General features: G+C 42.8%; 1 protein-coding gene across 1 annotated transcript in view; it reads right to left on the reverse strand.

Moving 5' to 3' along the window:
- Positions 1–2911: 2911 nt before the first annotated feature.
- LOC126538746 (L-lactate oxidase-like) overlaps positions 2912–25417 on the reverse strand; it is a 46315-nt gene continuing 23809 nt past the window's right edge. The window contains exons 6-9 of the mRNA XM_050185482.3: positions 24460–24551; positions 22600–22758; positions 5592–5661; positions 2912–3152 (exon numbers count right to left, since the gene is read on the reverse strand). Coding sequence (XP_050041439.3) covers positions 3022–3152; positions 5592–5661; positions 22600–22758; positions 24460–24551 — 452 coding nt within the window. The 3' untranslated portion in view covers positions 2912–3021. The remainder of the gene's footprint in view (positions 3153–5591; positions 5662–22599; positions 22759–24459; positions 24552–25417) is intronic.

The raw sequence follows: 25417 nt of genomic DNA on the forward strand, positions 1-25417 counted from the left end.
CAGCTTACTCGAATGTAGTGCTGCACCACACTTTATTGGTAGTGTAGCCAGCACAGATTCAGGCTTCATCATTGTAGCATATTTGACGGTTCTGCTCCAAGTAGGATTTAATTTGTGGCGGGTACTCTACTCGCTAACACACGATGTCTTCGACCTCAATAAGAGTAACGACTCTTCGTCGCTGAATGTACCTAAATCCTCCATTTTGGGGCCTTGAGAATGGAGGTACGACTCGTCTTCGCAGGCAAGCCTTCCTAACGTCATCAAGCGCCTGCGGAAACACATTGTAGCTATAGCTCGTAAGCTGGCGGAGACCCCAGCAAACGTAATCACACAAATTTACCTTGGCATTGGCCATTGTAGAGCACTGCTTACGTCGGAAGGATCTTGGGATTACTTTCCTAGCAACATGACCGTCCAAAGAGTCATCCGCGGTTGCGATCAGCTGCCTTTCTATTGCACGTGTGTAATTATGGGATAGGGCGGTTACGTCGGAAGTATCTTGGGCTTACTTTGCTAATAATATGACCATCCAAAGAGTCATCCGCGGTTGCCATCAGCGGCCTTAATGGTACACGTGTGCAATTAGGGGATATGGCGGAATCAACACTTTCGGGCGGCATGTTGACTTCACACTTCCAGTGTCGGAGTGTTCACTCTTCACACCTGTTAGGCGTGTGATATGGTTACCACGACGCTACATGACATGTGCGAGAAGTCTTCGCGATGTGCAGCGTACACGTTTAGCGCATTTTGTGATGGCTCTCTTCTAATTGCCGTCTTGAAGAGCGCCGTTTGGAAATGCTGTGGATATTAAAGGTTTTGGTCCAGCTATCGTAAAGATAGCTCAGATGTTCTAAGTACGCCTGCTAAAGCAACGTATTCACAGCATGTATAAGCATGCACTGCATACGCGTGCCCAACATATGCAATGTATGCACAGTGTGCCTGTTTATTTGGCATCCAGCGCCCCCTTTTCCGTAGGTCCAGCGTTCTCGCTTCTAAATTTAAAAGGCCACGTGGCAGCACATGTATGAGAAAAAGAAAGCGTTTGAAGTGAACTTGTATTTCAAATAATGACGGTTGATGAGTGTTTTATATTGAGTAGAGACTGCATATATAGAATAATGCATATTTTCTATTCCGCCCGGGGCTCCTTTGTTTTCATATATGAGTTTGAACTATGAGTTAAGAAGGGACTTCGCGCTGATCTTATACCGACTGTAATTGCCCATATCCATCGCTTCCGCCTATAAATTCCTATTTTTACTTTTAGCACGTCGAAATGATTTTTGGGAGGTATTTTTATTCTGACAGAACTAACATGGGTGCTACAAGTGAATTTTTGCCGTGGGCGTCCAAGCCACCCTGCAGCATGAAGTCCAGATGCAATAAAATCGCACTCCGCGCGCCGCATACTGTAGGTGCGAATGCAAACACGCATTGGAGAGTCGATAATGGTGGTGGCTTGATGCACGCAATGTCTAGCTAGCCTAGCCTCGCCAAGGCAAGGCAAGGTGAGCTGAGATGGTTTGTAACTTCATGTGTACTGTGTTCTCGTGCGCCTATGGGCCGCGCCATCAAGTACAGTCACCGCCTGGCGGGCACTGGCTGAACCACAGATAATGTGGATTGCGCCACGCAGCATCTTCTATGGCCTGCACTCTGACGCGTGCGCGTGCGGCGTGCATACCTTTAAAGGCCGCTTCTTCCATAGTTGCATTTTTTTCTAGGATTCTTGTATATATCTCTTTACACTTATTTTTCTTCCTCAAACTTTAGCTACCTTGTACTGCTACATGTGCATGTTCCACATGGCGTTCTTAGAGGTGTACTACAAGAAAGTGCAACGTAACACGTGCACGCAGCGGCATGTCACATCACGTGTCTCCTCGCCTGCTAGGGCAGGTTTATATGACATTTTTTCGCTGCATGCTAACAACCTCTGGTGTTGCTTAGTGGTCGAGTAGAAGACTCCCACGCAGCGGGCCTGGGTTTCATCCAGGCGTTAACTATGTCTTTCTATTTCATTCCTCACGATAGCTGCTACGTACACCGGAAGCCGTTAGTGGTGACGGTGGTGGACACCATCGCCACGCGAAACGGCTGTTAAAATGAGCTCATAAGATCCTACGCTCTAAAACATGTATGACATCCCTTATTGATTCAAGCAGACTAGTGACTGTTTTTGACAGCCCCGTTTCAACGAGAATGCAAATAAATCAGTATCATCTTCATTACGATCGTATTGTGTCACTGGAAAAGCACGCACCGTGTGTCGATACGTACAAACTTTGCATTGCAGTTCCGACATGTAATAGCTGCATATAGCAGTTTCGTGCATGTAGCTCACACTGGATATAGCAGGCTACGTGACTATCACCATCTTGTTTTAAATGGGATGCTATCATTATCATAACCGTCATCGAAATCAACGTACCGTGCTTGGGTCAAGGGATGTGACATGTGCGTCATGTAGTCTGTATACGTCTGTTTACTCTTCGGTGGACTTGATCGCACCTCCACGCGAAGTTCGAAAAGCTACTGACAACGATTCGTAGAGCTAGACGCGCGGCGCAACCAGTACCTTCGCGTCGTTGCAACCATGCGAAGATACTTCGCCGCGAAGACATGTAGTACGTGGTGCCGAAAATGGAGCTCCTGTGTAGCCGCTGCTCCAGCTTACGCTGTGTGTGCTGCGTCTGCGGTGTAGGCCTGTGACTTTTTGCTTACATTTTTATGTGAACATTGCAATATATCAGCAATGAACAGTGAATACAATGTATAGATCATTCCAGAAAAACATCTGTTAATGTTACGCTTAAGGCAACGTACCCACCAGCGCCGCAGAATACTAACAGTATCCAATGAAATCGCTCTGCGAGCTCAGGCCATTATTGCGCAACGACAATACCAACGTAAATGACTTTTATTGTTTCGCAGGTAGTGAAAACTGTTGAAAATGTTTGAAGAGAAGTTGTATGTATGCATTATGGCACGCTCTATGATTCAGACCAAACGCTACACGGCAACCTTGTACTCAACCCAGTCGCCCCATGGATGTTTCGGTGCACAGTTTCTGGGGAGTGCCTGGGCGTAGTACTGCTCGCGAACGACGAAGTCAGTGCATAAGTTCTTGGCATCAGGAACACCTGTAATGAAGACGCCAGTTTTCATTGCAAGAAAACAGAAATATGGTAAACTAATTGCACGCGTCAAATGAAGAAGTTTGCCTAACGCCAAAAAGGGACACGTTTTGAGCCGCTATTTTTTCTTTTATTACTTTATATAGATGCGGATTTCCTTGCGTGCTTGAACTTGTTTCCTAATATTTGTAAACATTAGATATTGCACCATTTCGGAAACCTATTCCTAGTTAGTCCATAAATACGCATGTCTGCTTTGTTTCTCGCGTGAGGAGCTTGAAGCATGTATATCAGATTGATGGCGTTACTTCTAAGCTCCAAAGAAGAGTAGGACTGTATCGTAATGTCTACATTGCTCATTTCACAGTAATCAAAGTCCCTTTGGCAGGTAGCAGTTATCGATGAATACATCAGAGCCTGTCCGGAAGAGCCGCCCGGCTCCAGCAACGAAGTTGCTGCCGCCAAAGGCTTCCCTCGTTTAAGTGGTCGTTTTGGGCCCAACGAGGTGACCGATTGGTGGCACATTCCGCGCTTGTACTGTCAACTGCATACCTTGCCGTTTGCTCGAAGCCGCCGTGAACGCTTTAGCACTAAGCTCTGCCACCAGTTTAAGCATATTTTTTCTTAACGTTTCGTCGCAAACGGTGTTCCGACCCTCCCTGGGAGCTCATCGACCCTAGTGTAGCGGTGCGGAACTCGAGGTAGCAGGCTTGATGCCGGCCGTAGTAGCTACGTTCCGATGAACAATACAATATGCAATGCAAACAATACAATATTTTCTATTGCATGTGGGTTAAGCATCTCCAGGATGTCAACATAAACACGACGTTTCCTACTACGGCCTGCGTCATAATCGGATTGTTTTTTTTTTTTGGCACATAAGATTGTGCATTTTTTCTCGAGGGTGACTTTCCCAGTTTGTAGTATCTAGTAACTTGTGCGCACCTGCTACCCGCCTATGCTACTCGTACCATTTTCTCAGATATAAGTGTTCGTATGTTCAAGCGAATTCCCATTCTTTTGCCTTCCTATTTAGGAACTTTGTTCTTAACTTGTCTTTTAAGATTTCCCTTTATCATACAGCGAGTTCAAGCTCATGAACTTCCCTTTACATGAGGCCGCCAAATCCTGAGCTAGATCTCACTTGCAGGCTCTTCGTATAAATATGTTCAAATAACAAAGCCTTGGATTCTGCTGCTGTGGATCTCATGAGCATCATTGATATAACAGCATGTAAATGGTGTGATTGATGCTGTTTCCTTCAGAAATATACTTGAAAAAGCTTGCTCCACACGTAATTGTGACATTTTTTTGTGTCTCGTCACTATTTTGCAATACCTGCAAGCAGGGAAACACATTTTCAAACTCTTCTATCACAACAGGAACGGCTTAACTGGTAGAAAAAAAGGTCTTCTAATACCTGTTGGCTCTTTTTATGGGTTGCTCAAGTCGTTTCATTTATCTGTTTTGCGAAAATTTTATTAATATATGATGGCCCTAGCCGGTTACATAGCTCTGAAAATCTGTCAATATTCTAATAGGTCCCCGTAAAGTACACGAAAGAGTGAGCGTATATTGCCTTTGAGCACTAACGTTGAGCTGTTTAAACCTTTTGAAAATATAAACTAGTAGGCCTTCTCAGTTGTAAGAAAACTTTCCAGACATATTAGAAGTATAAAAATCTCTTAATAGAGTTCGGAGCGCCAATACAAATGTGTTTACTTGTGTTGTGATAAATGCGCAACACTCGCAGAGAGGTATTTTGTTCCCAAAATGTAAAAATTACTTAGCGTGCACAGGGGCATGTACAATTCATTGAATGCGCCAGCATGCGTTTCTATCTTTCTTGGTACTCCAGCTGCATGTTTCGTTATAAAATACGTCCATGCACTGCGCAGGTGCACAGCAAGATGCAAGCTCATTCAATCAGACTTCGTCGCTGCCAATACAGGAACCTGCACACTTTATATGGCAGAAATCTTACTGAAGCAGTACATTCAACTGTTCCACTGAGCGGTGCGCCGCACTGTACATAAGTGTCAGCTTTCCTATACATCTTCATATTCACCATTTTAGTACTTTCTAAAAGCGAATTACTGACAATAACCGAATCCCGGAGTTGTCAACAGGAGTTTTGCATTATGAAGGAGAACTCATATGAAAAAAATCTGTGCCGTAGCCGCACCCAAGTTGACCAGACAAATGGTCTCCCTTGTAGCCTTCTCTGGTAAATAAAATCAATGAGAACTGTGCAGAGTATTTTTGTGCGTTGCCACGGCGCACAGTATAGCGTACCATTATGTGCTCAATCGGATAAAATGTGCACCTTACTGGTAAATCAAATGAAACCTCCAAGCATACAGTTTTTGTGCAACAATGAAACCACTGCTGCCGAGGGAAAAATAGCAGCGATTGCTTCACGTATTTCACACTAAGACCACTCACCTAGCAGTTGAATAGTGCGATTGAATTCACTTCTAAGAATATCCAGAACCTTGTCGACACCTTCTTTGCCCTGCAATTTAAAAAAATTCATACTTGTGACACGGTGAAAGAGGTAAATGCTGGAATTGTTTAGAATGAGTAAAGCTTGTTTTGAATGAGTACACTGTAAAAAAATTTCGTCTCTACAGGGAGGATTTCCGTCATTATAGCCAATAATTGCAGGTAAAAATACAGAAAGTATGTTGTATTTCAAACGTACGGCAAAACCTTCCGTTATTATACGGAAATGTTCCCTGTTTTAATTTTTACGGCCATTTCACTGTACTAATACATCGGCTACACTGTCTTGCACAAAAGACAAAATTCCGTATTTTTGTTTTCGAACATTCGCATTGTTGAGAGAAAAACTATACGCTGTCTGAATGAGCGCTTGTACTCACGAAGTTTCAGCTAACAATATTTTATTGAACACGCAAACTGTATGCCTTATGAAGATACGTAAAAAATGCGAGACCTAGCCTACCACCAAAAGCTGCAATGACAGATCGTATAAATTTATATACGCATCCTCGCAGTTTGCGGCGATTACAGGCTTTGGAACTCTGGTCATATGAGCAAATATATGCGTGTGTTTGCAATGTTCTCAACTTAGGCACTTTGTAGCGAATAATTCAGCATATATGTTTGGGTGAAGGAAGAGCAGTGGGCATACGTGCGAATTCAAACAAGCTTGCGGCACTCAGATGCTGGTGCACAGGGAATGACACTGGTGCTGGACGCCAAAAATTGTGCGCACTATAAGTCAGCACCGAAACGCAAGGCGTGATACAATGAGCCTAACTGCGTTTACAATTAGTAACAAATGGTCTCGAAGGAAACTGGCGGCCTGTGCGTCCAAGTACAACGGCTGGATCAAATTTTCGACCATGGGATACAATTATAGCAAGAGTGAAAGGCATTAGCTGTACTACCATATAGTTGGTTTAAACCATTTAAATAATAAATCCAAAATATCTCGTCTCTGTCAATAACTGCCCATTCATTGACACACAACAACTACGCATTACCTTCGCTCTCCATGCGTTGTCAATTCTTACGGTAGGACGTAATCGCCACCATTTGGCGCTTTATCTTGAAACAAGACCGGTGAGCCTGCACGTACTTATACGGCAAGATAAAGATCGCGAACATGCACCGACATGTGTGCAAACTACGGGAAGCTGACTGAAGATGAAGTACCTAGTACCATGCTAGTACTGTGTGTACTGTAAGAAAGAAAAAAAAGAAAAAGCAAAGAAAGAACGCCCATTAACGAGTTGGCTAAGTGATTCAAGCTTTATTTCTTTTTGACCCAGCATACAACACAATTTGTTCCATGTGTTCATCCATGGGTAAATGTTATGACAACTCATTATTTACCCGTTTATTGCACGCACAAACCAGCCCAAATTAGCACTATATTAGAGCTTATGGATGAATTGCAGTGCCCTGCTTTGAACTGCATTGCAAGACTGGGGTTCGCTATCCCCAGTAGCAAACCGCCAGTTGACTTCCCTGCCTTTCTTCCTGCATTCTTTATCGCTTTGTATAAAATGTGGGAGAGAGAGCGTTCTCTCCCAGAATTCAATTATTTCTGAAGCAATTATTTCGCTGTTCCAACACCTAGAGCAAAAATGCAAAAACAATACCGATTCTGCTTTGTTCGCCGTGGTTACAGAGTGCCGAACCAGGGGGCAGCGCGCGCTGCCTTTCCGATCTAAGGAGTGGTAGACAAAGCAGCACATGTGTAATCAGCCGGGTTTTATCGTTTTATGTTGCAAAAATTGTTAGTTTACCGTGAATATCATACTCAAGAGTAGAGAAATGCCTCAAGGAAGAGAAATCGACGCATCGGGAGCGAAGAACCGACGCGATGGATGGTTACCCTGCTTGAGTCTCGGCATGTTCGAATTGGCAAAGTTCCGAATTTGTCGCTGTGTGGTGTACGGTTGTGTCCCCGTGATCTGCCGTTATAGCGTGGGGATGTTTCCGCTGAATGTGTTTCACTTCATCTAGAAAACTCGGCACGCTTCGGCATCGAAGAAGTATTTCTGCGCTCGAGTTTACCTATGCGCTTGGACACGCAATAGCCAGCTCTCAACGGATGTTCAACAGTCGACGCGCGCTCGTAACTTGCTCATGAGATAAACCCATTTAAATTTTATTTTATTTGATAACATAGGTGTTGAAATGATGTGTGGCAGGCCGGCGTCGCGAACAGAAATATTGTTTCAAAAGAACGCTAAGCAACACCTTAGGGCAAAAATGACGCATGAATGGGGAAAAGTACCACCTATCTATTGAGATCGATTTCAATGGTAGCGCGATCGGCGAGATCGCGATCATAATTTCCCGTGTGACACTTCTAACCTCTTGCTCACTTGCGTCAAAACCGCAGAACAAAACACCATTATGTTCCTCACTTATATTACCGCTTCTACCAGCTTGAGAGCATAGTGTATCCGACACGGCAAGAACTTCTGTTAGAATACGAAACTAAACGTTCGAGATCATAGAAGCGGCTCACTACATGGTGATCGTTACTTCCTTTGCTTGCTTGCACGTTTTTAATATAGCGATCAAAAAAAAAATTCTTCGCTCTGGCTGCTCTGCTGTGTGTTTCCTTGGTGCAATTGCTTACGGTGCAAGACGTTTTGCTTCGAATCATGTCTGGGCAGTCAAGGCATTCGTGCCAGTAAACAAGCTGTAAATGTTGTAACAGTTACAAAAAAAAATTGTCATCAAATGCATTTATCATAGACTGCATTTTACAAATATTTCAATTCTATTACTATATTGGAGAGTAGATATGCATAGAAATGAGATTTATCGATACTCAGCATGATCAAGGTAAATTATCATCACTAATTAATCATTTTCTCTTATTGAGAGACGATTTGCGGTTGCCCTGCTAGAGGTGAGAAAAGGTCTGCTGCCTGCAATGGGTCGATCTCTCTTTAGTTATCTTTGTATTGTTGCTCTCAAAGTGAGCAGATAATTTTCTCTCAGCATTTTGCTACCTGAATCATGACCATCTACTTAGCTGTGCCGGTGATTAGTGTTAGTGACATTGGAGTGCTGGCGGACACGCACCCCTTTATTATTACCACATATAAGACAGAGTGCAGCTCCAGCAGTATGCGAAGGTGCTAATACATACGCGAAATTAGGTTATCTGAGTTAACATGTTAATATATTGAGGCCATACGATTGTGGTCCAACAGGCAAAAATGTTAAACAAGGAGAAGTGATTTTAATTTGCGCTTCGTAAGTTGCGCAAGAATATCAATTAGGCTGTTACACATGAAATGGGAGATTTGCATATGTCTTCTACAATGCTGCAGTCCTGAATAGCTTTCGAGTTAAGTGATACTTCAGCATTGTAGGAGGCTAGCATAAGCAGAGGCCTTTTTGCTGCGAAGTTCAAAGGAGGTGTTCCTGTTAGAGTGACCACATAATATTTGTGCTTTATTTCTACTCTTGTTTGAGGCAGACATAGATGGGAAAATTTATTTCTTTTCGACAATGGCAGGAATGCATGCTTAATACTTGAATACATAGAAATTCCATCGCTATTGTTTAACGAAGTGGTGCCCCTGCACACTGGAACTTACAGGGCTCTCATTGAATAATGTGAACCTTCATTGCACCATAGAGGCAATGCCTTTTATGTTGTTAGAGATCACTTTATTGGGTTTCATCATAGTGTCTTATTTGTGCTAAATGTATTTGACTCTGTCTATAAAACCCCGCACACTGATGGATCATGAAAATTTATCATGTGAAACATGTTATGCAGTTTACCAATTTGCATGAATATAATACAAGATTTTTTTTTCAATAGTTTCTGGCCTCAGGATGCGCGGAACATTATATTGTTTGCGACAAGAATATAATGCAATTTTCTCCCTGTATATTTTCTGGCACTTCCAACTGCAGCGTGCTAAACCACTGGTCAGCAATACTGGAATCGCTAATGCATGCGTAGCCGTGTCCAAACAATTGATCAAGCACGGCTTTGCCTTGTTTGGCTGTGTCGCAGGCCCTTCTGAAGTACTGCCTGTCCAATAACCTTGTTGGCATAGAAGCGCTGTCCACTTCTATACGTTGCTTTCTGTTTCATTGTGGCATCAAATCACGTAATAATCGTTGTATATGTGTTCTGTTCCTGAAAGACTCATAGTCCTACCCTTGTTTTATATTTGCAGTCGCATTATTTATGTTCAAATGACCAGTGCTCCAAACTCCATTTTATCGCAGAGTAAGATACTAGTACGTAAACAATTCTGTATAAAAGAAAACAAAGCTGAACTGCCGAACCGTACCAAGCAACAGCCTCAGTGCAGTCTCAAGTAGACAGATTGCATTGGTCATGCAGAGGTGCACAGCGTACCTCTTCATTACTGGCTGAGCCATGAAGCTGAGCGAAAAGTGAATATTTATGTTACTTCACCCATGTGTGCTATTGGTCATCGCTTATGCCCTCAGCGGATGTGGCAGATTATCACGGCATTTCTTTTTTAAACTCATTTTTCTTACTGCAGTGTGATTACTTCATGTGCAAGTAGGACACGAATCACATAGGCAATCAAAAGCCAAAAATGTGTAAACTTCGAACATTGTGCAGTTTGATGAGTCAGAGTAAGTAGAAATACGCCATAAACACTTCACAGTTGACTTTTACTTGACACAGGGCTAGAGCATGCAGTAACCATACTGTGTGGTCATACAATGCAACAAAAATTTAAATTGTAGTGTAGCTTTACAGTGTATGCTTCTAGTGTTGCATTGTGTCAGAGGGCTAGTAACATGTTTCACACGTCTAGCAACGGAAGAACAATGTGCAAACTGCTTTTTTTAATGATTGGATATAGAATGATAATGATTTGATGATAGAAAAATAAAGCCATAGAATCGACGCAGAGTGATGTGTTCTTCTCTGCAGGTGTTGCCGTTTCAAAAAAGTCAGGTGTGAGAAGTTACCAAGGTTCCAACCAGAAAAGAAAGCCAGCATAGTAGCGTCCACACCACTGATCCGTACTACAAAGGGTGCATAGCACATCGAGCACCTTAGCCTGAAGCCAACCTAGTCCCTGAAATTGGCACTTCACGACTTTGCAGCAGGACTTCGTCTGCACTGGTGTGTGGCATTTCTTCCCCTAAAATACCTGCCTGTTTTGCCGTAAACTACCCAAGCAGGCCAGAGTAGCGTTTCGAAAGATGTCCAGAATTCTTTCATTACCACGCCCCCAGGGTCGCTACACATGTAGCGGGCCATGGAAACGCTGTTAAATGAGAAAACACTATATGTAAGAAAACACTATCGTATACGGAATCAGATTGTCATAAAAGTGCTTATCGCACATATGGTGACATCTCCTAGAATGTTAAAAACCACGAAGAAAAATGTTTAGGGCAAAAATATTATTTGACCAAGCGCACTAGTTAGAGAACCATATGCCCTGCTTCCAGGACAAGCCGCTGCTCGGCACCATATTTACATTGGCTTCACCTGCGTGTGGCGCGGCAAACGGCATCCAGCAAAACATAGAGAACAGTGGTGCACAGTGTTTTGTGTCCCCTTTTCTCGACGCCAACTGAACACATCGTCAGCTGTTTCCAAAACAGAAAAAACTTATCGCCAGGGCTCTGAACACACTGCATATTAAAGTGACTGGTAATGGGCAAAGCAAGTAGTGTTGCATGGTAGATCTGCACAAGGCAAGCTGCGAGCCAAAAAATCTGCTGCTTGCTTGCGAATGGCCAACGTATTGTTTGCATGCTGAAGTTCTTTTTTTTTTTCTCATCGCTCATTTGTGTAGTGGGGACAGCTTTCACAACTGGAGAAGAAGCATTCAAAGCATGCAACACTTTACGAAACGAGCTTCAATATATCGTGTCTGCATCACTTAATTTAATGGCTGCATGAGTGAGCCCATATTATGCACTTTATCTGCAGGTCAACCCTATCTTGAGACTCAAGCTGAGGTTGCCTTTATAGAAATTCTGGCTGCGAGCTTGCTTTCTGAGAGCCGGCTTTTGAGAATACAGAATAAGCTCAACACATTAAAAGCCAGAACAAGTTGTTGAAGCTTTCAGATTGAGAGTCTTCAAAGCCCAATTTAGTTAGTGGTGTTAATATTCTGCTTAATGTTGTTGATTGTTACGTTCGTATGGTGACCAAGGATTGCGGTAACAACTTCTTCACTTGGAGTAGATAGAAAGGTGTACACATAATCTGGTGGCTTTCTGCTGCATCTTCACAAACTGGTTTCTTGTTCAGTAGAGATATTCAAATTTGAGATTTCTCATTATGTTGTGTGTCCCATTTTCTTTTTCTATAGCTTCTTAGTTAAAGATCTAAATAGTGAACACACCTTGACCTTCTTGGTTGATTTTCTAGATTCCATTTTCTTGCTGCAAAACAATTTAACTTCAAAAGTGCTCGCACCTTACTGAAAGGATCACTTGAAGCAGCCATAGCCACCAATAATACGCATTATGAAAAATTGTAGTATTGTTTTTTGATCTACAGGGTGTCGCAACTATCATGCACCAAGATTTAGAAATACGTGAATGCCATGTAGCTGGACAGAGCCAAGGTAATGTTTGCTGACGCTTTGAGATGCACATATTATTTTGTGGATTCTGCCTAATTAAATAATTAGACATAAATATGTAATAAACGTCTGAAATATAATAAACAGATAAGAAGTGCCAAGAGAAAATTGTAGAGTAATATTAAAACCTCCCGCTACAGCGTTCTGCTGCTCATTGCTCACGCGGAAATATTATGCTGCAAAGCTACCAATACAACTTAAACGGGTTGTTTTAAGAAAAACACATAGCTCAGAAAATTATCCTTTTCTATGCAGCCTGTGGAGACAAGGTTTCTTAGACATTGTCATGGCCCTCAAGAAAGATGCGGAGGCCATAACAGTTGACCGCAGAAGCGAAGGCTACAAGCAGTTGTTCCACAGTTTAAATTACAAAGCCATCACAACTCATAGCAAATGCACTCTCCACAGCTTCAGGCTATAGAGGTTCACTAGTTTCCACACAACGCATGCACTCTTGCATGTGGCGATTCAGGTCCTTCAAAGATATTTCATTGTCTCGGACAGGACATAGCGCTTCACTTATTTGCAGAATATTGCATTCCAATTGTGTCATATGAGATAAATTCATTAGCGAGTTTTAATTTGCCCTAAATGTATTACAGCTGTGTACCGGTAAACTTGTAGCAGCTTGCAGTAATTACACCTTGTGGAAATACATTTGCAACTGCCATATTATATGTAACTGCTAGTGCACAGGCATACACAACAGCAATGGTTAGGATACACTAGCTTCTTCTACTCTGGAGTATGCATCCTCCACCAGAAAATAAAGCTTTTTCCTGCTCCTCCTCTACCAGATTGGAATGTGAACTGGAGTGAAATTTGTAGGGCGTGCACTTCATATGCTTTTCTACTTGTTTGCACTACAGATCATTGCGGCTATTACTGTAAACGCAGGGCGCCTGTTTACAGCGCCCGTAGAGAACAGTCGTTGAATCTTTAACAAAGAGTAAACATGATGAATAACTGAATAATTTTTAGTTATTTTCAACAAACTTAGCACTATTTGCCTTCCACTGTGGTATTTTTCAAACTTTGAGCGGCACGTCTGCACAACACAATTTACCCAAAGCAGTAGCCAGCCACTTTAATGAACATGAACATATGTTTGACAAAGCAAGGCTCTATATACTACAAACAAATTTCCGTTCCCCTCGCGAAAGGAAGTATGCGGAATCATACCTCATACACAAGTTTAATTGCCTACACCCGACAGGAATTAATTTGGCACGCGGCAACTTAGAATGTTTAAAAGCTGTAACTTAAATCTGAAACTCTCATATCATCAACCAATACACAAAACACATTAGGCCACCAGCCAACTTTAATTATTAACCTCACCTACTCTTCCATTTCGAAAAAAATTTTTTCTTGCCTACTACTCAATTTAATGTACTCTTTCAGGTTTTTACGTCTATACCAACTGTACGATCCCCTTCTTCCATGTACACTTGCCCCCTTCTGCGCGCGTCACCCTCCTGTTTGTTATACCGGTTTCGGCCCCCCTCCCCCTCTCCCTTCCCTCCCCCCCTTTTTTTAATCTTCTTTTTTTTTTTCTTGAAATCCCCTCGACAACACATTCCGAGGTCAATATGCCTTTTTCGGCGCCTCAACCCAGAGTATCGCCATCTCTGGATGCCGCCGTAACGACACCTACGTTAAGCGCGTGGGGCAGTGCCCCTTGAAAGACCATGCCGCTGCCTTTCAGTCACCCCATACATTGCACCGCAGACTCCTTGTCGCCACCTTAACTATTTCAAGATTACTCGACGTATTACTACTATGCTACTCAAGTCACTTTCAACTCATGTTTTTTTTTTTGTGTGTGTGTGTCTGGGTTTTCTCCTTTCTCTTTTTTTTTTGTCTTTTGTGTCACTCGCGCGCTGACCACTTGACCGGCAGTTTTAATGCCTCAAAAACATGCCGCCAACGACTCCCCCTGAATACCTCCTAACCTTTCGCATCCCCAACACGCTCCCAAGCCCCCGTATTTCTTAAAGATTTCACTTTTCTCTTTCTTTTTCTTTCACTCCCCCCTTTTTTGTCTGTCTTGGTGCCGCCCTGGTTTTCCCCACCCCCCTTTTTTTCTTCTTTTTTCTTTCTTCTTTTTTTTCCCTTTTTTTCTGCTTCTATTTCTTTTCTTTTCTCCCCACGTGCCCTCTGTCACGCTCTTCTCCCCTCGTCTTGAGAATGAAGCTCACAGACGTCGGACGACAGCGCTTGTTTCCTCTTGTAATCTCTCTCTTTAAAACCAGCCACAAGCGACAACACCCGCACGTGACGTCACTGCACTAACCCTTTAAAACTAACACGCCGGGGATGACGAGGCCGCCTTTGACGAAGATAGGTCCTCCTATCGAAACGTTGGCCAGCCTGTCTGAGGCACTTCATCCCTGTTTACAAACTTTATACCACAGTGTGCTATTCCATCTGTCAGCCCCTTTCTTATTTTTGGACGTCTGCACAAGGTTTGACTGTAGGATGTCATTTTGCATGAAAGAGTGCATTTATGCGCATAACGTCGCTATCGTCAACATTCTGCTGCACAGAATGTCATCAGCTTTCGTATGCATCGGTCACCATCTCACAAACCGCCTGCTCCTCTCTTACCTTGAATGTACCACTAATGTAAAGCTCATTTGATTTTCTAACACAAAGAATTATGCCCTATGATCCCCTAATTCTCCTCACTTGATGCCTAATGTTATAATAGCATGATCGACGTGATGAGAGTCAGTGTGGTGTATAATTAATATGCTTATGATGGGCTGGGTAGTACGGTAATTTTAGCAACTTTACCGCATGACTTGTATCAGTATTGTGGAATGCAGTTTATTTCTTTCACTAATTGTTAGTAAACTTCACTTTGGTTGTGGCAATGAGTATAATGTAGTTTGCTAGCGCTGCTGCTAATATATATAATGTGTAGTGATCTGCGTTGAAGAAAAGACCAGCTAGTGGTTTGCCAGGAGCTGAAGTCCATTTAGGCCATCAAATCTTGAGCTTACACCTGTGGATATTACTGTTGAATGAATGGCCACCCAGGAAAACTGCCGATAACATTTTCTTACCTTATGATGATGCTGAAGCTTTGAACAGGATTTGTACTTAGACTTGTCTAAAAACTTACGGATTTACTTGTTCAAGTCAGACAAATATTCCACAGGAAGACAGAAACTTGAAGCCATCAACAGCGGCATGAATTTAAGCAGTGCTCAACGTTTCGCAATCTTGCACCTGGTTATCGTATTGACCATTCCATCGTAGTCACAGGCTGTTCTTTGGTGTTTTGCGGTCATACCCAGTGTGATTACGATGTCCTCGATTTTAACTTTTCGGTTATTATAATTTTTCTTGATCAGCTTCAAACAAAATGTGTATTCGTAATGTGCCTACATTTACCATTTCCACTTATCTTGACCAGATGCATTTTCATACAAAATTTATTTTCGTAATTCTCCGTTGTAGTTTCGAAATATGCAAACAGTTCATCTTAATCCAGCTTAGACTTCCTGGAAGACTAGGTCTACTGGATTAATGATTGCTTACATAGGTAAATCATTTTCTGTTTTGGCCACCCCTACTCTTTGTAAGAACTGACAGCCGTACCCCTACCCGCTCCATCACGATCACCATCGCTAAGCACGCCCTTGCTGCCTTTATTTTCACATTAAGGCTCCTCTTGACTTATTATATGCACCGGCTTCTCCTCTCCCAATGAAGGTAGGGGCCAGTGAGCTATGCACAAAAAGACGCTGACAAAAAAAAAACAGTTGCTACCCTCATGACAAGAACCTGTGGTGAAATGTTAGCTACAGCAACATACCTTGTTCCAACAATGTTTTTCTACGTACATGTGTTTCGAACACATAAGCAACTGTTTGTTGTGTTCTATGATTATCCTTGTGTGCCTATTTCTTTAGGATGAAATTGACGAATGCTATTTGTTTCTCTTAACAGCAGCAAGTTTATTCTTGCAAGGCGTTTGTGGTTAAGAACAACTTTTACCAGGAAAGAGTGCAAGACGAGCGATTGAAGAAAATAAAGTTGCATGTATGATCTACAAAACTTCAGGACTCAAATGTTGCACCTCTCTGTATATATGCTATGTAACGGATTCATATCACAATGTCCAAAGTGTTTTATATTTTCAGCTATGTCAATATGTTGGCAATACAATTTTCTGAATGATGACCTGCTGCTTCGGCAGTGAGCTGCCTTCATGACATTTGCATTATTGGATATGTACTGTCGTGGACAAAAGTACCCTGGAAGTGCGATCCTTCATCGAATTGCATCTGTGCATTCAACACCGCTGGAAACAGTGGGTAATGTATGCTCATTCCGATCGCATATGTTAGCGCAGCTGATTTCAGTAGATAGCGCACCAATAAAATTAGGTCAGCGCTCGCGTGTCGTGGGCAATGTTGTCCCCGATAGTACATTGTCCAAACAATGAATATGCTCTGTAAGCATAAATACGGGAAGTACCTGCACTTTAACGGATATGGCAAAGATTCAGCATACAGAGTCTTTCGTTTTATGAATACGGGAAGCACTTGTACTCTAATGATTATAGTACATATTGAGAATATAGTGTGTTCTGTTTTCTAAATACGAGAAGCACCTGAACGGTTTAAGTGCAGATTCAGCATACAGAGGCTTCCGCTTTCTGGATACGAAAGCAGCCGTATTTTGTATTACGGCCTCTCTTTTACGGCTGTCCGTTCTACGGAAATGTCCGCTCTTTATTTACAGAAAAGCTTTCGGTCACACATTACCAGCATATTTGCCGTAAAATTAGTACATTTTTTTCCGTGTCTGCTAAGGTATGGCTTTGATGCTTTAACCTTGCAAGAGCAGAACGCTGTAGCGGCATTTGTCGGAAGTTTATCTGAGCTTAAATGCGTTCGTTCGAAAAATAGATGTTTGAAGGTTTTACGAGGAAACCATGTAGCCGCCTTTGAGTTAGTTGTGGCAACAGATTTTTTCATGCCCTAAAAATGCATTCTGGGGTTGGGTTTTGTGCAGCGTATTCGTGTTCGTCAGAAATACTGAGGGCGCGTTTCAACAACGAGTTAACACAGCTTTCATCATTGGTAAGAACGTTTCTTGCTCAAGCCGCAACGGTAGCCCAGTGAGTACGGCTTCACGCTGCTAAAAATCTACACGTTTGATCCCAGCCCCAGTGACCGTATTTTGATAGGAGCTAATGAAAAAGAAGCGCTGCTGTACTTAGATTTGGTGCATGTCATCTGTTCCTGGTGTTGAAGTTATACTCTCCTTTCTTCCACTATGGCGTTCTTCATAATCATAACGTTATTATGGCAAGCAGAACCCAATAATCGGTTATACTTTTTAACAAATGTTGCAACAATATGAGATCTATTATTTAGAAAACTATGCATTGTGCTTATAACGCCACCCGCTTTTCCACATAGCCTGAATCAATACTTTCAGATTAATTGTTTGTTCATTCCTTTAAATATCACGGATATGCTTTCCAACAAACGATGGTATTTTTTAAAGTTTCCTCTGTCGGTATGTGGCCGCAATCAAAAAAGTGCTGATAAGTTTTGTTTAAAATTTGGTGCTGGAGTATTTTTTTTACTTTGTGGGTCACTTCACTTTGTAACATTTCTCGTTACACAACCTGGTTATTATAACCGTGAAATAACTTTACACGTTTCGTTTCCGTTGGCATCTAGTCACTTCAAATGAAGTGCTCTAAGAACTGTAATTTTCCGAGCGCAGGCACGTATGCGTGATATTTAGCAATTCCTGTGAGAAAGAACCGTAATGCGATGTGGTATTACGAGTATCAGCTAACATGTGACCTGAGTGTTATCATTTTCTTTATCGTAAGCACCAAGTGCAATATCCCGCGCGAAGCGCTTAACTGCAGCTTGCTACATGTGTAGCTAATAGTTCGTTGAACCGATTAACATGCAAATTTACCAATATGCCTACATCTAGGACACGAAGCCTGCTCTCATTGCGAAAGGCATCTGGAAGGGAGCACAGCTGTGAAACGTTAAAGTAGGGTGTATTGACACCGTATGCGCTACTGAAGCATCCTAATCTATAAGGGCGTTTTCACATCACGTCACTTATGCCATTTTGTTGTCAAAGTCACAGCTTGGACTGTGCTGCTCGAAATATGCGCCTGTGGCTCACCTGCAAATTTGTACGATGCTGGCCATACGAAAATATGGTGACCTCGATAGAATCATTCAATAAACCTCTTACTCTAACTTATACGCCGCGTGCAACCTTCTGGGTGCCTGCAAGACTTTTCTCTGTGACTGTGCTCGCAGCGAAACATTTTTTAGCTCTTTTCTGTGGCAATTATGCGAAACTGTTGCATATTTGGGTTGATAAATAAATGACGGAAAACGTTGTATTCCCCAATATTGCACAAACTCTGTTATGAAACTATCGAAGCGATTTCTGCAGTATTATGCGACTGCTGATGTTGATGATCAAGGGAAACATAGACAGGCCGATAGCTGCACCTATTCCGCAATGTCACGTGTGGTCGGATAAATAGGGTACCGCACGTGAAACGAGCGGTGGAATAGTTACCTAAGAACTTTTTGTTGCTCGCCAAGAAAAAAAGTCGCAAACAAAACTTTCAAACGAGCTTTCGAACCGACCTACTTTTTAATGCATCAGAAGTCTGTTTTCAATACTTGTTTCGTTCTTTTGTTATTTTTCTGTTGTCCCACTGAGTGGTGTACGAATTGGAGTGAGGTGTTCTCATGCTTTGTCAAACAATTCTTTGCATTTGTTGTCAATCTTCCTTACAACTATGCATTTGTTCTTACAATAAAAGTGTGTTATAACATGTACCGTTATGGATATGCAGCGTACGCACACATCAACCTGTTTCTAATTCAATTCAATGCACTTCACTTTACTTCAACACCAGTCAAGGTGAAAATCGCTGACAAACAGCCAATAAAGTTTTATGTGGTGGGAGGCGGGGACAAACAGCCGGTAATGCGCTCATCATGCCACCCCAGCCAAATTTAACGTGTAATTTAATGCAGGTAACCAAATGTATATGTGATATCTTATACCTTTATAAATGATAAAGGCTTGCAGTGACGATTCAAACGAAACTGCACGCAAGTCTGCAAAATCTTTTGATAGCAAAGGTAGTATTTTAGGGGGATGTAGTCTTTCCTGGGGGGTGTTTTGACTATTCAAGTATGTAGCATGACTTCATCAAGTAACGGGAAAAAAACTTGAGTGTTGCTTACAGAGGCACGCGCAATGAAAATATATTTTTCGTGCAGGTCTAGACGGGATATCTTACGATGAATGGAAGCATTCAAGACTAAAGCTCTCAGCGCTTGCTTCAGTGGTAGTTGAAAAATTTAACAGGCTGGTGGCATCCCCTCCAATGAAGTTCAGTTCTTGCATTAAAATAATCTTGATTGATTCGCTCGCTGACATTTACGTTGGAATGTTCCGACCTTTCAAGAACTGTGCTCTCCATCCAGTTGCCCCAGTGAGTCACCCTGCTTTTTTTTGTATAGCTTTCTCATTTCGATTGGCACAGCAACATAGATCGTAGAAGGGCAGCGGATTGGGCGAGTTGGTGTTCCATGGTAACAATAAAATTCAAACAGCGCAAGACGACAGGACCAGAAAGAGGAGGAGACAAACACGGCGCTGAACTTACAACTGATTTATTTGAAGTTAGAAGTCAACTTATACGTACAAAACTGGGCACGCATGCGCCCGGTCATACATCGAAGATCAGATACAAACTCCGGACAGCCAACATACGCACGCGATGTACCTGCCTTGCAATCTACCCTTTATGCAGCAATGCCATTTCTTTCGCTGACAAGATTAAAGATGTTTTGCTCACGCAACTATTAGATTTTCTGAAGATATGGAATGCTTCAGCGACTTCTCTGGTAGCCTTGTCACTGTGAAAAAATAACAATTGTGTATCGTCAAAGAAAAGTGCGCATTTACAAATACTGCAATGCTTTGCCAGGTTAGTGTCTTTCTTGTCCAATGAATTGGCATGCTTCATTAGTCTAATATTGATGCAACGGCCTGTCTGGCCTATGTAAGTTTGACCACAAGATAAAGGAATTTGGTAGACAGCGCCCTTCTTGCAACTGATTTACTTATTGACATGATTTACTTTGCATGCAGCATTCCGTGTAAAGCCTTCCTGCTTCCTCTGAACTGCTGCCCCTAATTTACCCAGCTTCATTGGAGCAGAAAAAACGACCCTCACACCATCCTTGGCCCCTACCCTCTTAAAACGATGTGACAACGCGTGCTCATAAGGCATGAAAACAACTTTTTCCCCACAACATTTTCTTTGGGCTGCTCCGAACATTTCAGCGCTTTTATAATCTTATTAGCACCAGCGACAATTACAGAATCTGGAAAACCGGCTTTTCTGCATCTGTGTGCTTGGACCATCAGGCTACTGGACATTTGATGAGTACACGATTTTTTGACAGCCATACCAATACATCCTGTTACAATTCCAAATTTATCAAGCTTAGAGTGACAAGACGCGTAGTTTACAAGAGGTTTTTCACTCCTTGGAGCGTATCGCCACCATACATGGTTAGACAAAAAGGTCAAATTCAGATATAAGAACTGCAGGACGTTGCTCTGTGGGATCTCGTGTGTGAAGCTCAGTCCAGACCCATGCTTATAGAAAAAACATCGAGTAAGTCAGGCACACATTCAGCATCCTTTGACCTAACTAAAATTAGAAAATCATCCACGTATTGAAAAAATCGAATATACCTTCCATTTAAGTATTTCTTTACTTTCCTGTCATCATAACATAGAAAAATGTTACTAAGTATTGGGGCAATATTGGCACCAATACACACCCCCGACTTTTGCTTGAAAACGTTATCTTCCCACATTACATAGGTATTCTCTAAATAAAAGGATAAAAGTTCCATGAAAGACCCACTCGAAACGCCACAATTATTTTGTAATGCGCACTCATCGTTTTGCTCTGAGGTGCAATTCTGAACACATTGCAGAAGTTGATTATGGCGAAGAGAATAGAATAAATCGACAACATCTATGCTAAAACCAAAGCACGAAGCCGGGTTCTCCTTCAAGAGAAACTTTACAACTGCCTCCGAGTTAGGCACAACAAACGGGTCAGCCATGAAAAGTGCTGAAAAATGCATATTGAGGTAAGATGATACCACTAATTGCAAAGTTTGGCGTTCAGAGACTATTGCTCGAAAAGGAACGCTGGGCTTATGTGTTTTTGCCGAGAAGAAAATTTCAAGCAAATAGCGCTCTGCATTCCTAACTTTATTTGCCAAACTTAGAAGCCCCATGCCTCTCAATAATGAAACGGCTTCCTTCTTATTCTTGACCGGTTCCTAACTAGTCACTTTAAAATATTTGGCTATTGCCTCAAGCGCCTTGTTTGAAAACTGTTTCTCAGAAAGTGCAACAAAGTAACCTTGTTTGTCGGATTGCACGACGCGCAAACGGCTATCACACAAGTAATTCACCAGCAATAGAAATCTATTGCTGCGAACTTTAGGGCTGTTACTACTGGCCACAGCGTCAGCACACTCTGATACACACCTACTTCTATCCTCGGGCTGAGCCTTCGATGACACATTATGGGCGAAGGCCAACTTTTAAACAGTTCTCAGACCAGGGTCGAGGCAAAACTTAGGTCCAAGGAGCAAGGTCTTTTCGTGCTTTGTATCCAAAACGACGTCTCCGAGGACCAGCAGCTTTCATTCTGCAGGAATACTTTTTGTGCCTTTAGGAAGGGATGTTCGGACCGTGTTCCAAAGGAATTCCGTGAGATGATCAATGGTCACACACCACTCGCGAAACACCGGCTGACCTCGGCATCTGGTCCGAAGTAAGTCTTTGAACAGCCTCGCCTGGCGCCACCGTTCACTCTTGGGAATTTTGCACATTCTTCTGTTGTGTCCTGTAGACGGACGTAGCCAGCCACAAAGCGCTTGTAAATCCGAAGGGCAGGTATCATACCGGCAATGCCACGACGCGGTGCGGGCTCGGCAGATACACACGGCGATGATGAGTGAGAGTGCAGCCGGACTTGACAGATCAATATTTTGACACATAAAAGAAGCCCGTGTACAAGAAATGAACTGCAGAAGGGCAGCGGATTGGGCGAGTTGGTGTTCCATGGTAACAATAAAATTCAAACAGCGCTAGTTCAGATGCAGTGTGGTACACCTGTGGTAGCGTACAGCTGTGCCGCAGCTGTTTTCTTTGCACTAGTTTCAATACTGCGGTACAAGTGGCCATACAGCTGGCGCGAAAAGCTGAAAACAAGAAATCAGAACGTATACCTTGTAAGCGAGTCCCCAAAGTACCGGCCTTCCAACGAAGACCGCACGGGCACCGATGCTCAGTGCCTTCACAGCGTCGGCCCCCGAGCGCACACCACCGTCTAAGTAAACCTCCATTCGGTCACCCACAGCTGCAACCACCTCCGGCAACGCCTCAATCTGCAAAGGAAATAGTCGCACGCAGTGCACATGCTTCGTACATCACCCATCAAATGTGTTGCGTTTTATTAGACTATGGCACTACATCGAGCTCACGGAGCAACGGGGACGCCATGAAGCCATACAAGTACTGCGTTCAACCAACACCGCCATCAAAAGTGCATTGACATTTGAGCGCATGTGTTGGCGAGAACAACTTCACACATATACGAAGATTGCTAGAATACTTGCGAAGCAGTTTTTCGTAATATTTGGTTGTAATTTTCTTTCGCTGCATTTTTACCGCTCTGCAATCCTATCCGAAGGTGCACGCTTACTTACACGGTAACTAATACACGAAAGCTTTGAGATAGTTTTGCTTATTAAGTATTCAGAACAGGGGACAATCTTATTAGGAGTGAATAATAAGTTTTTTTTTCTACAAAATATTCTTCGTTTCTCAGATACCCAACGGCCACCAGAGGACTGTTTGGAAAAGCTATGTCTTATGTTAAATCTACCGTGTGTGGTTTTTTCTCTTCTGTTCTACTATGTCCCAGAAGTATTGCATCAATTTTGGCCGCCTACGTTTAGTGGCCTAGTCCTTGTTGCAAAGCTGAGTGCTTCCTCAGAAATCATCCAGAGCGATTCGGTGAATTTAGGTGGTAGCCTTTTGAAAAAAATTGATGCACAATCCTGGCCCTCCGGAAGTGGATGTGCAGCGAGGCTGTTCAAAACCACCACAAACGTTTAAGGACGGTATTCAGTCATTTATTCCTTCATAGTAATGGTAATATACAGTAATGGGAGTAGTTGTAATTTTGACAGCACACCACCGTACGTAGTTTTGCTGTAAAAGCATTAAAGCAGTTGCTAGGCTGGTTCTCTTATATATAAAATGTTAGGAACGCCACTCACCACTCCCTCCCTCCGCCCCCCCCCCCCCCTCCGCCACCTTTGAAGGATGTCATCACCACGGCGGCATGCGCAACAGCGAATTCTTGCCGGGAAACGTATGCGGTGAGTGCTACGTGCTTTGCATTGTCCTTTATTGAAACGTATAGTGGTCTGTACGTTGTTGCGCGATTCAAAAGAATGTAAGCACTGTTCGCTTTGCTGAGTGCTTGGAGCTTCTGCTTCATGGGGTTACAAACCCCTGGCCCTGCACGACCGCCGGTATAGGCTCACATTCCTGCTGGCGGATGTGGACACGAAAAAATGCCAACAACCGAGAGGCCAACAGCACCGCATTAAAATTAGTAGGAGTATGACAAATATCGAATCCAACTAAAATATTTTCAAGCAGTTGTGTTACTTTCCCCCTTGTCCACATAACGTCATCGTCCCAGACACAAACATTCCTAAACATTAGTTATTTGACTATTCCTCTGCGCAACACATCATGGAGGAAGAGATCACGCTTAGGAACTACCCTGGACAGTGTTTTCTGTCGGCCTGTTGTTCTGCAAACTATATGTTGTTGCATAGCAAGGAACCATGGCCGCTTTCTTGTACCCGTTCGAAAAGCCGGCATTAGTTTCGCCTCATGCTATTGTCCCGGTCGCACCAATACCGTGACCTGGGTCATTCTAGGCCAATCACTTGAGGCGATTCTACATGTCGTCTTTTCGAACGCATTCAAAATAGCGGCCCATGGCGGTCATCCGCAGGTTCTGTTGAATCAACAGGGAGCGAAAAAAAAAAGCACATGTAGGCCCTTACCGTCGCAGGGTCCCCGTCCAGCTGTCGCGCTCCGTGGTTTGAGACCAGAATTGCCGACGCACCGTTTTGGTAAGCCGTCAACGCCTCTCCAGCTGCAGCCATGCAAATTATTTTGCACCGAAATGGCGTAATGAGCACAAGGGTAAACCACAAAGCGCAGTCAGAAAAGAACGAAGTGTGACAACAGAGTTTACAATGCCCAAATAGCCAAAGAAGACGGAGATCTCGTTGCGTGATCATGTGAGCACTGCCATCGGGACATTACATGCTTCAAGATGTGTAGATATTCCTCTCGCAATCAGTTTTCCGTAGATGAAGCTGTACTCCCACGGCATACAGCTGCACAACGGAAGAAAAGCCTTCCAACATGCATCAATGCGCCAATGAACAGCAATTAAACAAACAACAGTGCGGTGCGTTCTCTTACCACCAACGGTTATTTGTTTCGAGTTGTTAAGCACCATGTACAGGCAATTCAGGGAACTGTGTGGCGTACTTCGAGAACTGCTCGTTCTTAAATCAGAAGTTGTATTAAGCTTCAATATCCCCTAGTGCTAGCCAAAACGTTCGTTGTCGGATTCAATAAAATGAAAACCCAATATCCAAAACCATCTAGCCAGCTTTTGAAAACGTAATTAAAGATTAAAAGGAATGCCGTAAGTGGTACTGTTCTTGATGTGTTATTTACGCTGGCATAATGGCGGAGTGGATGATCTTCCATAAGAGATATATAGCTGATCAAAAAAAGAAAACATTTATCCATAGTGCAAAATGACGTCCATTATTGATCATAGCCCACGATTTGTATATACGGGAAATAAGATAGCAAGTTGTGTTTTGTTTTTCGGCGTAATTCAACCGTGATCACAAACAAGAACCGAAAGCAAAACGAAATAATCGAAAAACTGGAGGCGTGCTTCGCCTGCGTGCTCTCTGGCATGCCTGTTTGCATAGTGGC

Source organism: Dermacentor andersoni, chromosome 8 (assembly GCF_023375885.2).
Source record: "Dermacentor andersoni chromosome 8, qqDerAnde1_hic_scaffold, whole genome shotgun sequence".
NCBI lineage: Eukaryota > Metazoa > Arthropoda > Arachnida > Ixodida > Ixodidae > Dermacentor > Dermacentor andersoni.